Genomic DNA, 13,933 nt, shown 5'->3' with positions numbered 1-13,933 from the left:
GACCAATGGGCTGTGGGACCAATGGGCCTAAAAATTAATAAAAAATTCGTAGCAATGTGGGACCAATGGGCCTAAAAATGAATAAAAAAGTCTTAGCGATGTGGGACCAATGGGCCTAAAAATGAATAAAAAATTCTTAGCGATGTGGGACCAATGGGCTGTGGGAACATAGAGTTGACCCCCCCATTTCAGATTTTAGATGTATTCTTGATGACGTACCCAGCACTCTGAGGTGTGCGGTTGCCGTGGCGACCCCAGCTTCGTTAGTAGCGGTGCAGGTGTACGGTCCGCCGTGAGTCCGTCTGACGGCAGAGACCGTCAGAGTGCTGTTCAGGTACAGGCGGTTGTTACCATAGTGACGGCTGACGGTGACGTTCAGGTTCTGAAACGGACCAACCAGCCGAGCAGTCAGTCAGACGAACAGGTGAGTCGGCAGGTAAAGAGACAGTTAAACTACGTACTGCACCTGTATGTGGGGGTGAGTCCAGGCAACGCTGTAGAAATGTGAAGGGTTGCTGGTCCGACAGGTGACCTCCAACCGCTCTCCTTCCAGACGAACAAATTCTACCTTACTGACAGACAAGGCTGGGGGGTGACGTAGCCCTGCAGAAAAACAGGTGGAGGTCAGACAGGTGGAGGTTAGACAGGTGGAGGTTAGACAGACAGGAGGAGGTTAGACAGACAGGAGGAGGTTAGACAGACAGATGGAGGTTAGACAGACAGATGGAGGTTAGACAGGCAGATGGAGGTCAGACAGACAGGTGGAGGCTAGACAGACAGATGGAGGTCAGACAGACAGATGGAGGTTAGACAGACAGATGGAGGTTAGACAGACAGATGGAGGTTAGACAGATGGAGGTCAGACAGACAGATGGAGGTCAGACAGACAGATGGAGGTCAGACAGGTGGAGGTTAGACAGACAGGAGGAGGTTAGACTGACAGGTGGAGGTTAGACAGACAGATGGAGGTTAGACAGGCAGATGGAGGTCAGACAGACAGGTGGAGGCTAGACAGACAGATGGAGGTCAGACAGACAGATGGAGGTCAGACAGACAGATGGAGGTTAGACAGACAGGTGGAGGTTAGACTGATGGAGGTCAGACAGGTGGAGGTTAGACTGACGGGTGGAGGTTAGACAGACAGATGGAGAGAAAGGTGGAGGTTAGACAGACAGATGGAGGTTAGACAGACAGGTGGAGGTTAGACTGACAGGTGGAGGTTAGACAGACAGATGGAGGTCAGACAGACAAATGGAGGCTAGACAGACAGATGGAGGTTAGACAGACAGGAGGAGGTTAGACTGACAGGTGGAGGTTAGACAGACAGATGGAGGTTAGACAGACAGGTGGAGGTTAGACGGACAGATGGAGGTCAGACAGACAGATGGAGGTCAGACAGACAGATGGAGGTTAGACTGACGGGTGGAGGTTAGACAGACAGATGGAGGTTAGACAGACAGGTGGAGGTTAGACAGACAGATGGAGGTCAGACAGACAGATGGAGGTTAGACAGACAGATGGAGGTCAGACAGACAGATGGAGGTTAGACAGACAGATGGAGGTTAGACAGACAGATGGAGGTTAGACTGACGGGTGGAGGTTAGACAGACAGATGGAGGTTAGACAGACAGGTGGAGGTTAGACAGACAGATGGAGGTCAGACAGACAGGTGGAGGTTAGACAGACAGATGGAGGTCAGACAGACAGATGGAGGTCAGACAGAAAGGTGGAGGTCAGACAGACAGGTGGAGGCTAGACAGACAGATGGAAGTCAGACAGACAGATGGAGGTCAGACAGAAAGGTGGAGGTTAGACAGACAGATGGAGGTTAGACAGAAAGGTGGAGGTTAGACTGATGGAGGTCAGACAGGTGGAGGTTAGACTGATGGAGGTTAGACTGACGGGTGGAGGTTAGACAGACAGATGGAGAGAAAGGTGGAGGTTAGACAGACAGATGGAGGTTAGACAGACAGGTGGAGGTTAGACAGACAGATGGAGGTTAGACAGAAAGGTGGAGGTCAGACAGACAGGTGGAGGTTAGACAGACAGATGGAGGTTAGACAGAAAGGTGGAGGTCAGACAGACAGATGGAGGTTAGACAGACAGATGGAGGTTAGACAGATGGAGGTCAGACAGACAGATGGAGGTCAGACAGACAGATGGAGGTCAGACAGACAGATGGAGGTCAGACAGGTGGAGGTTAGACAGACAGGAGGAGGTTAGACTGACAGGTGGAGGTTAGACAGACAGATGGAGGTTAGACAGGCAGATGGAGGTCAGACAGACAGGTGGAGGCTAGACAGACAGATGGAGGTCAGACAGACAGATGGAGGTCAGACAGACAGATGGAGGTTAGACAGACAGGTGGAGGTTAGACTGATGGAGGTCAGACAGGTGGAGGTTAGACTGACGGGTGGAGGTTAGACAGACAGATGGAGAGAAAGGTGGAGGTTAGACAGACAGATGGAGGTTAGACAGACAGGTGGAGGTTAGACTGACAGGTGGAGGTTAGACAGACAGATGGAGGTTAGACAGACAGATGGAGGTCAGACAGACAAATGGAGGCTAGACAGACAGATGGAGGTTAGACAGACAGGAGGAGGTTAGACTGACGGGTGGAGGTTAGACAGACAGATGGAGGTTAGACAGACAGATGGAGGTTAGACTGACGGGTGGAGGTTAGACAGACAGATGGAGGTTAGACAGACAGGTGGAGGTTAGACAGACAGATGGAGGTCAGACAGACAGATGGAGGTTAGACAGACAGATGGAGGTTAGACAGACAGATGGAGGTTAGACTGACGGGTGGAGGTTAGACAGACAGATGGAGGTTAGACAGACAGGTGGAGGTTAGACAGACAGATGGAGGTCAGACAGACAGGTGGAGGTTAGACAGACAGGTGGAGGCTAGACAGACAGATGGAAGTCAGACAGACAGATGGAGGTCAGACAGAAAGGTGGAGGTTAGACAGACAGATGGAGGTTAGACAGAAAGGTGGAGGTTAGACAGACAGGTGGAGGTTAGACTGATGGAGGTCAGACAGGTGGAGGTTAGACTGATGGAGGTTAGACTGACGGGTGGAGGTTAGACAGACAGATGGAGAGAAAGGTGGAGGTTAGACAGACAGATGGAGGTTAGACAGACAGGTGGAGGTTAGACAGACAGATGGAGGTTAGACAGAAAGGTGGAGGTCAGACAGACAGGTGGAGGTTAGACAGACAGATGGAGGTTAGACAGAAAGGTGGAGGTCAGACAGACAGATGGAGGTTAGACAGACAGATGGAGGTCAGACAGAAAGGTGGAGGTTAGACAGACAGATGGAGGTCAGACAGAAAGGTGGAGGTTAGACAGACAGATGGAGAGAAAGGTGGAGGTTTGACAGACAGATGGAGGTTAGACAGACAGGTGGAGGTTAGACAGACAGATGGAGGTCAGACAGACAGATGGAGGTCAGACAGAAAGGTGGAGGTTTGACAGACAGATGGAGGTTAGACAGACAGGTGGAGGTCAGACAGACAGATGGAGGTCAGACAGAAAGGTGGAGGTCAGACAGACAGATGGAGGTTTGACAGACAGATGGAGGTTAGACAGAAAGGTGGAGGCTAGACAGACAGGTGGAGGCTAGACAGACAGATGGAGGTCAGACAGACAGATGGAGGTCAGACAGACAGATGGAGGTCAGACAGAAAGGTGGAGGTCAGACAGACAGATGGAGGTTTGACAGACAGATGGAGGTTAGACAGACAGATGGAGGTCAGACAGACAGATGGAGGTCAGACAGACAGATGGAGGTTTGACAGACAGATGGAGGTCAGACAGACAGGTGGAGGTCAGACAGAAAGGTGGAGGTCAGACAGACAGATGGAGGTTTGACAGACAGATGGAGGTTAGACAGACAGATGGAGGTCAGACAGAAAGGTGGAGGTTAGACAGACAGGTGGAGGTCAGACAGACAGATGGAGGTCAGACAGACAGATGGAGGTCAGACAGAAAGGTGGAGGTCAGACAGACAGATGGAGGTTTGACAGACAGATGGAGGTTAGACAGACAGATGGAGGTCAGACAGAAAGGTGGAGGTCAGACAGACAGGTGGAGGTTAGACAGACAGATGGAGGTCAGACAGAAAGGTGGAGGCTAGACAGACAGGTGGAGGCTAGACAGACAGATGGAGGTCAGACAGACAGATGGAGGTCAGACAGAAAGGTGGAGGTCAGACAGACAGATGGAAGTCAGACAGACAGATGGAGGTTAGACAGACAGATGGAGGTTAGACAGAAAGGTGGAGGTCAGACAGACAGATGGAGGTTAGACAGACAGATGGAGGTCAGACAGACAGATGGAGGTTTGACAGACAGATGGAGGTTAGACAGACAGATGGAGGTCAGACAGAAAGGTGGAGGTTAGACAGACAGATGGAGGTCAGACAGAAAGGTGGAGGTTAGACAGACAGATGGAGGTCAGACAGAAAGGTGGAGGCTAGACAGACAGATGGAGGTTAGACAGACAGATGGAGGTCAGACAGAAAGGTGGAGGTTAGACAGACAGATGGAGGTTAGACAGACAGATGGAGGTCAGACAGACAGATGGAGGTCAGACAGACAGATGGAGGTCAGACAGGTGGAGGTCAGACAGACAGATGGAGGTCAGACAGACAGGAGGAGGTCAGACAGAAAGGTGGAGGTTAGACAGACAGGTGGAGGTCAGACAGACAGATGGAGGTCAGACAGACAGATGGAGGTTAGACAGACAGATGGAGGTCAGACAGACAGATGGAGGTTAGACAGACAGATGGAGGTCAGACAGACAGATGGAGGTTAGACAGAAAGGAGGAGGTCAGACAGACAGATGGAGGTTAGACAGACAGATGGAGGTTAGACAGACAGATGGAGGTTAGACAGACAGGAGGAGGTCAGACAGACAGATGGAGGTTAGACAGACAGATGGAGGTCAGACAGACAGATGGAGGTTAGACAGACAGATGGAGGTTAGACAGACAGGAGGAGGTCAGACAGACAGATGGAGGTTAGACAGACAGATGGAGGTCAGACAGACAGATGGAGGTCAGACAGACAGATGGAGGTCAGACAGACAGATGGAGGTCAGACAGAAAGGTGGAGGTTAGACAGACAGATGGAGGTTAGACAGACAGATGGAGGTCAGAATGAAAGGTGGAGGTCAGACAGACAGATGGAGGTTAGACAGACAGATGGAGGTCAGACAGAAAGGTGGAGGTTAGACAGACAGATGGAGGTCAGACAGACAGATGGAGGTCAGACAGACAGATGGAGGTCAGAATGAAAGGTGGAGGTCAGACAGACGGATGGAGGTTAGACAGACAGATGGAGGTCAGACAGAAAGGTGGAGGTTAGACAGGTGGAGGTCAGACAGACAGATGGAGGTCAGACAGACAGGTGGAGGTCAGACAGACAGGTGGAGGTTAGACAGACAGATGGAGGTTAGACAGACAGATGGAGGTCAGACAGAAAGGTGGAGGTTAGACAGACAGATGGAGGTCAGACAGACAGGTGGAGGTCAGACAGAAAGGTGGAGGTTAGACAGACAGATGGAGGTCAGACAGAAAGGAGGAGGTTAGACAGACAGGTGGAGGTCAGACAGACAGATGGAGGTCAGACAGATGGAGGTCAGACAGACAGATGGAGGTTAGACAGACAGATGGAGGTCAGACAGACAGATGGAGGTCAGACAGGTGGAGGTCAGACAGACAGATGGAGGTTAGACAGACAGATGGAGGTCAGACAGGTGGAGGTCAGACAGACAGATGGAGGTCAGACAGACAGGAGGAGGTCAGACAGACAGGTGGAGGTTAGACAGACAGATGGAGGTCAGACAGATGGAGGTTAGACAGACAGATGGAGGTCAGACAGGTGGAGGTCAGACAGACAGATGGAGGTCAGACAGACAGGAGGAGGTCAGACAGACAGGTGGAGGTCAGACAGACAGGTGGAGGTTAGACAGACAGGTGGAGGTCAGACAGACAGGTGGAGGTTAGACAGACAGATGGAGGTTAGACAGACAGGTGGAGGTCAGACAGACAGGTGGAGGTTAGACAGACAGATGGAGGTCAGACAGGTGGAGGTCAGACAGACAGATGGAGGTTAGACAGACAGATGGAGGTCAGACAGGTGGAGGTCAGACAGACAGGTGGAGGTCAGACAGACAGGTGGAGGTTAGACAGACAGGTGGAGGTCAGACAGACAGATGGAGGTTAGACAGACAGATGGAGGTCAGACAGGTGGAGGTCAGACAGACAGATGGAGGTCAGACAGACAGGTGGAGGTTAGACAGACAGGTGGAGGTTAGACAGACAGATGGAGGTCAGACAGGTGGAGGTCAGTCAGACAGGTGGAGGTTAGACTGACAGGTGGAGGTTAGACAGACAGATGGAGGTCAGACAGGTGGAGGTCAGTCAGACAGGTGGAGGTTAGACAGACAGATGGAGGTTAGACAGAAAGGTGGAGGTTAGACAGGTGGAGGTCAGACAGACAGGTGGAGGTCAGACAGATGGAGGTTAGAAAGATGGAGATATTCAGATGTGTGTGCGGCTCTTACTGGAGACCACCAGCAGGTCGACAGGTTTGGACCGGTACTCTCGTCCGTCCTTCCAGCCTGAACAGGCGTATCTTCCTCTGAAGGACTTCTTCAAGTGTCCAATCATGGCTCCTCTCCGGGGGTCAAAGGTGACATTCATGCCCACAGGCAGGCCTCGCCCCCTGTCCTCTGATTGGAGGGTGAGGTTGGTGACGGACGGGTCGGTCAGCAGACACCTGAACAGGAAGTCTTCGCCCTCCATGGGGTTTGGGATGGTGCGAGGCGTGACGAATACGGTGGAGGAGTCGGCTCGGTCTGGTAGAAATGCATTATGGGAAACTCAAGGTTATATTTATAACATGATTGAGATCATAAAAAGCATCAGTCGGAGCAGCTAAGTCAGGTACATTCACCTATTCCTGAAGGAAGCTGAAGCTAACCCTGAGGAAGCTAACCCTAACCCTCACCTATTCCTGAAGGAAGCTAACCCTAACCCTAACCTATTCCTGAAGGAAGCTAACCCTAACCCTAACCTAAGTGTTGGCTCATTATAGACCTATATCCAATCTCCCTTTTATGTCTAAAGTTCTTGAAAAAATAGTTGCAGCTCAGCTTTGTGATCACTTACACAGAAATAATCTGTTTGAAGAGTTTCAGTCAGGATTCAGAGTGCATCATAGCACAGAAACTGCACTGCTGAAAGTTACCAATGATCTCCTCTTAGCCTCTGATAGCGGACTTGTGTCTGTGCTTGTCCTGTTGGATCTCAGTGCTGCATTTGATACGGTCGATCACAGTATCTTATTACACAGACTTGAACATGTTATTGGGATTAAAGGAACTGCATTAGGCTGGTTTAAGTCATATTTATCTGATAGATTTCAGTTTGTTCTTGTAAATGAAGAATCTTCCTCACACACCAGAGTAAGTCATGGAGTTCCCCAGGGTTCTGTGCTTGGACCGATTCTTTTTACTTTATACATGCTTCCATTAGGTAACATTATTAGACAGCATGGCATAAATTTCCATTGCTATGCTGATGATACTCAGCTGTACTTATCTATAAAACCAGATGAACCCAATAGGTTGGTCAGACTACAAGCATGTCTTAAAGACATAAAGACCTGGATGACTCAGAACTGTCTGCTTCTAAATTCAGACAAACTGAAGTCGTTATCTTTGGACCTGAGCGCTTCAGGGAGAAATTGTCTAGCTATATAGTTACTCTAGATGGTATTTCCTTGGCTTCTAGTTCTACAGTGAGGAACCTTGGAGTTATTTTTGACCAGAACTTATCATTTGACTCGCATATAAAACAGGTTTCTAGGACTGCCTTCTTTCATCTTCGTAATATTGTTAAAATCAGGAACATCTTGTCTCAGAGTGATGCAGAAAAACTGCTCCATGCATTTGTTACTTCAGGATTGGACTACTGTAATTCTTTATTATTGGGCTGTCCCACATATTCTCTGAAAAGCCTCCAGCTGATCCAAAATGCTGCAGCCAGAGTTCTGATGAGAACTAACAGGAGAGATCATATTTCTCCAGTTTTAGCTTCTCTTCATTGGCTCCCTGTTAAATTCAGAATAGAATTTAAGATTCTTCTCCTCACATATAAAGCTCTTAATGACCGAGCTCCATCATACCTTAAAGATCTCATTGTAAGATATTTTCCTAACAGAGCACTTCGTTCCCAAACTGCAGGTTTACTTGAGGTTCCCAGAGTTTCTAAAAGTAGAATGGGAGGCAGAGCCTTCAGTTATCAGGCCCCTCTCTTGTGGAATAAGCTGCCAGTAAATGTCCGGGAAGCAGACACCCTTTCCACTTTTAAGACCAGGCTTAAAACTTTCCTTTTTTATAAAGCTTATAGTTAGGTCTGTTGAATCTGATAGTGTGTCTGCTAGTGTGTCTTGTCCTGCCTCCACCTCTGGCACCCTCTATACTTTCATTACCCCCTACCCGAACCAGGGTTTGCATCCCCACCCCGCTGTGACTGGTGTGCAGTTGGTGAGAGGCTGAGGTAGCTTGTGGCTGTAAAAGATGGCTCTATATATGGATCTATATAGGGAGTATAGGGAATTACTCACTGAGTCTGGTCCTTTATTTATTTATTTATTTTCGTTTGCACAAGTTTCTTGTGTTTACCTTGAATAGGGATGGCTCAGGTGATCCTGAAACATCCCATAGTTAAGCTGCTATAGGCCCAGCCTGCTGGGGGGCCTCATCTGTCACACCTTTCCTCACTTTACTCTCTTTATGTATATGTGACATTATTGTGGTCATTAACTCGTGTTTCCCTGTTCCAACAGATATCCTTTGAATGGTGTTACAGTGCTGCCGCCGCCGCGGCCCCCCCCCCCTCCCTTTCTGTCTTCTCAAACCCCAGCTGGTGGAGGCGGATAGCCACCCTTCCTGAGTCTGGTTCTGCCAGAGGTTTCTTCCTGTTAAAAGGGAGTCGTTTCTCTCCACAGTCGCCTCAGGCACGCTCAGGCCGGGAGATTGGACCAAAAAAACAAAAAGTTTTCAGTGCAATCTGTTGGTTTTCTTAGCTAGGAAATTGTTTTTGAATTGGCTCTATATGAACGAATTGGATTATTTTATGAATTATGATTATTATTAATTAAGTGAATTCCAATTGGCTTGAATTGGACTCACTATCTAAAGTGCCTTGAGATGACATTTGTTGTATTTGGCGCTATATAAATAAAAATGAATTGAATTGAACCTACTCCCGAAGGAAGCTAACCCTAACCCTCACCTATTCCTGAAGGAAGCTAACCCTAACCCTCACCTATTGCTGAGGGAAGCTAACCCTAACCCTCACCTACTGCTGAGGGAAGCTAACCCTAACCCTAACCCTCACCTATTCCTGAAGGAAGCTAACCCTAACCCTCACCTATTGCTGAAGGAAGCTAACCCTAACCCTGTGCAGATTTCAGAGGGCGTGGCCTGTGTTTCTCACCTGTGATGTAGAGGTGGATCCAGCTGCTGAGGTGCTCCAGGCTGCCGTTGGTATACCCACAGCGGTATGTACCGGTGTGTCTGGGCTCCGCCCATCTGATATCAAGCAGCGCCATCAGTTTGTCCAGGTACAGCAGGCGAAACGCCGTGCTGGACCAGCGGACTGACCCGTTACCATGGCAGCTGAGAATGAAGGCGGAGCCCACGGTCAGAGCCACATCTGACTGGTTTGGTATCAAGTCTGAGTTCAGGCGCATTGTTGGAGGACCAGGTGGTTCTGAAAGGACAAGAAGAACACCTGAGCAGGTAACAGAAGGTAACAGAGTGCCTGAATGCTGGATGCAGCTAGATGTTAAAGATGTTAAAGATGTGACAAAACTGAACACAAACATCATCCCTGCAGGGAGGATTAAAAGTAACTTTATTTAAAATCAGAACAGGTAAAAAGACAACCACGGTGCTGATTTACAACATTTTGTAACTAATATTTTGATTCAGTTAAATTTACTGTGGTATAGATTTATTGATTAACTTGCAACACATATGATCACGATGAACTGAACAATAACTGACAATCTCAGAAGTAACCACTCAAAAATCATAAATTTCATCAACTAGCTTGAAAAAGCACTAATCAATCTGATTGATCCGATTGGCTGCCAGCGGGGGTTGGGAGGCCCTCATTGATCCGATTGGCTGCCAGCGGGGGTTGGGAGGCCCTCATTGCTCCGATTGGCTGCCAGCGGGGGTTGGGAGGCCCTCATTGGTCGGCAGTGGTGGGTTTCTTGTTGATGTCCTGCAGCTGGGTGCTGATGCGGGAGGTCTGCAGCAGCAAAGCCTGGTGGTTCTCCACCAGCAGACTCTGGTGCCGGGCCAAGTTCTGCAGTTCCTGGATCTGCTGGGAGCTCTGTGGACAGAACCAGGCGAGTTCAGACCAGATTGAGTCACCCACTGATCATAGATAATTGTCCTGTTAACCTTCCCTGGCTCATCAAGTTTTTCGGGTAACTTTACTGAAGACTTCCTCTTAGCTTGGTTTGAGTTAGGGTTTGGAATGTACCTTTAAGGGGAAGTTCGTTATTTTTTTTTAAACCTGTACCTTATTTCTGGCATAAAATTTGTATATATATATTTTATTGTATATATACAATAAAATACAATATATATATTGTATATATATATATATATCCATATATATATATCCACATTGTGCTGTCACTCTGTTTACCGGTTACCATAGTTTATTTCTGCTGTGTATTAGGTGTTAAGTTAAATGCTACTGCTGCGCTGCACTATTGAGTTTGAGAGAAACGTAATTTCAATCCTGTGTATGTCCTGTACGTACACAGATTTGACAATAAAGTTGACTTTGAAAATACCTTCATCTGCTCACCGATAACAGTTTGGTGAAAGTCGGCTTCCCTCTGAGGCTATTTAGATCACTGGAGATCCTCGTATCTCCATATAACAGAGAGAACGGGGACAGTACAGCCTCTGAATAAGGCTTTATCTGTCTTTATTTCCCCAACACTTTAAGACCATTGAATGAATTATTGCACTGTTAGCTCAGAGTTGCCGTGTTGTTGTTATCGGGGGCTAACGGGGGACTTTCTACACACCCATCTACTCCGTGCTCTGTGACAGTCGGCCATCTTTACACAGAGTTTTTCTGCTGCTAGTTTTGTGCAACATGGATATTTGGAAATACGCAATAACGAACCATGTTACCAGCAGCCGTAGCAAATTCCGTGTAAAGATGCTGCGGCGGCGATTCGCCTCTGATAAGCCCCCAATAACAACAACATGGCAGCTCTGAGCTAACAGTGCAATGAACGCCGACTTTCACCAAACTGTTATCGGTGAGTAGATGAAGGTATTTATGCCAGAAATAAGGTCCAGGTTAAAAAAAAAAAAAAAACGAACTTCCCCTTTAAAGTGTTTTGAGATTACATTTGTTATGATTTGGCACTAAATAAAAATAAAACTGGACTGGACCAGTTTGGACTGGTTAGGGTACACTTGGTCCAGCTGACATCTGAGTTACATCACATTACATTTCGGTCATTTTGCAGACGCTTTTACCCAAAGCGAAGGGTTTTAATACACAAATCCTGAATTAAACATCAATTAACCTAAAATCAGTGAAAAAAAATTAAACATTTTGACAGTAAATTAAACTAAAGTGGGACCAACCTGAGTTCCCAGAATGCCGAGCTGTTTGACCACCTGGGCCTGGTGGTTGGCCAGCTGTTCTTGGATCTGGACCAGTTGGGTCAGCAGATTGAGGACCTTTGCGCTCCAAACTTCCTCTTGTTGCTGGTTCAGGATCAGTTTGGAGTTCGCTCCGGCTGTACTGACCTCTGATGAGCTTTGCTGACGCTGTGACGCTTTGCGGTAAGACGTGTTGCATCACTTCCTGTTACCTTGCTCGTGCACTGTGGAATTTCTTGCTCCGCTTGGAGTACTGATAATCACTTTATTTCGATCTATAACTTACACAATTTTGCATAGTTAAACTCTATAGCTTACCGTTCTGTTCTAACACACTCCTACAGATCTTTAATCTTTATTCTCACTTTTTAGCGGTGTGTCTGGTTCTCTAGCGTAGCATGGCTACCGGTTCTCTTCCTCCTTCTCCTGCTTTCACCTGCTCCGTGTGTCAGATGTTTAGTTACTCCTCTGCCTCCTTTAGCGATAATGGTACATGTAACAAATGTAGTCTTTTTGTAGTTTTGGAGGCGAGGTTATCTGAATTGGAAGCTCGGCTCTGCACTGTTGAAAATCAACCGATAGCGAGCCAGGCCCCTTTTGCCAGTGTGGAGCCACCTAGCGTAGCTAGCTCCATTAGCCGCCCCCAGGCAGAACCCGAGCAGCCGGGATTACATCGTGGCTGGGTGACTGTCAGGAAGAGGCATAGCTCTAAAGTCAAGCCCGTTGTTCACCATCGACCTGTCCACGCTTCTAACAGATTTTCCCCACTCAGCGACACACCCGCTGAGGACAAAACCCTGGTAATTGGCAGCTCTATAGTCAGAAACGTGGCATTAGAGGCACCAGCGGCCATAGTCAAATGCATTCCAGGGGCCAGAGCGGGCGACATAGAATCCTATTTAAAACTGCTGGCTAAGGATAAACGTAAATATGGTAAAATAGTTATTCACGTCGGCGTTAATGACACCCGGTTACGCCAATCGGAGGTCACTAAAATTAATGTTGCATCGGTGTGTGATTTTGCCAAAACAATGTCGGACTCCGTAGTTTTCTCTGGACCCCTGCCAAATCTGACCAGCGATGACATGTTTAGCCGCATGTCGTCCTACAATCGCTGGTTGTCTAGATGGTGTCCAGCAAACAACGTGGGCTACATAGATAATTGGCAATCTTTCTGGAGAAAACCTGGTCTGATGAGGAGAGACGGCATCCATCCCACTTTGGAAGGAGCAGCTCTCATTTCTAGAAATATGGAAGAATTTATTTGCCACCCTAAAACATGACAACCCAGGGTTCAGACCAGGATGCAGAGTTGTAGTCTTACACACTTCTCTGCAGCTTCCCACCTGCTGCTACCCACCCAATCAATTAACACAAAAGGAGCAAATCCTCTTGTGCAAAAAGAAATTATTAAAACAAAAACTTTAACTGAACAAAAACATCAAACTATTAAATGTGGTTTGTTGAATATCAGATCTCTCCTTTCGAAGTCTCTGTTAGTGAATGAGTTGATTTGTGATCATCATATTGATATATTTTGTCTTACAGAAACCTGGCTGCAGCAGGAGGATCATGTTAGCATTAATGAAGCAACTCCCTCTGACTGTTTAAATGTTCACGTTCCTCGAACCACAGGCAGAGGAGGAGGAGTGGCAGCTATTTTCAGATCAGGGTTACTCATCAGTCCCAGACCCAAGATTAGTTTGAGCTCTTTTGAATATCTGATTCTCAGTTTTTCCCACGCAAAGTGGAAATCCCAGAAACCTCTTGTGTTTGTTGTTGTGTATCGTCCACCTGGCCCTTATTCTGAGTTTCTGTCTGAATTCTCAGAGTTTTTATCCCAGTTAGTGCTGAGTACAGATAAAGTCATTGTAGTGGGTGACTTTAATATTCATGTAGATGTTGAAAATGACAGCCTGAATATGAACTTTAATTCTATATTAGACTCTATTGGATTTTCTCAGAGTGTTCACGGACCGACTCACTGCCTTAATCACACCCTTGATCTTGTTCTGACTTATGGCATTGAGAGTGAACAGTTAACAGTGTTCCCTCATAACCCTGTCTTATCTGACCATTTTCTGATAACCTTTGAGTTTACATTACTTGACTATACAGTTTCTGAGAAGAAATTTACATATAGAAGGTGTCTATCAGAGGATGCTGTAACCAGATTTAAAGAATTAATTCCATCATCCTTTTCTTCACTGC

General features: G+C 47.4%; 1 protein-coding gene across 2 annotated transcripts in view; it reads right to left on the bottom strand.

Annotated features, from left to right (window-relative positions):
- Nucleotides 1-13,933, bottom strand: part of LOC142401765 (macrophage colony-stimulating factor 1 receptor 2-like) — a 50,765-nt gene that overhangs the window by 17,965 nt on the left and 18,867 nt on the right. For both annotated transcript variants that reach the window (XM_075487228.1, XM_075487229.1), the window contains exons 2-5: nt 9,513-9,788; nt 6,572-6,865; nt 467-603; nt 220-382 (exon numbers count right to left, since the gene is read on the bottom strand). In XM_075487228.1, coding sequence (XP_075343343.1) covers nt 220-382; nt 467-603; nt 6,572-6,865; nt 9,513-9,788 — 870 coding nt within the window. The remainder of the gene's footprint in view (nt 1-219; nt 383-466; nt 604-6,571; nt 6,866-9,512; nt 9,789-13,933) is intronic.

This window comes from Odontesthes bonariensis, chromosome 16 (genome assembly GCF_027942865.1).
Source record: "Odontesthes bonariensis isolate fOdoBon6 chromosome 16, fOdoBon6.hap1, whole genome shotgun sequence".
Classification (NCBI taxonomy): Eukaryota; Metazoa; Chordata; class Actinopteri; order Atheriniformes; family Atherinopsidae; genus Odontesthes; species Odontesthes bonariensis.
This window is presented reverse-complemented; position numbering and strand designations above follow the sequence as displayed.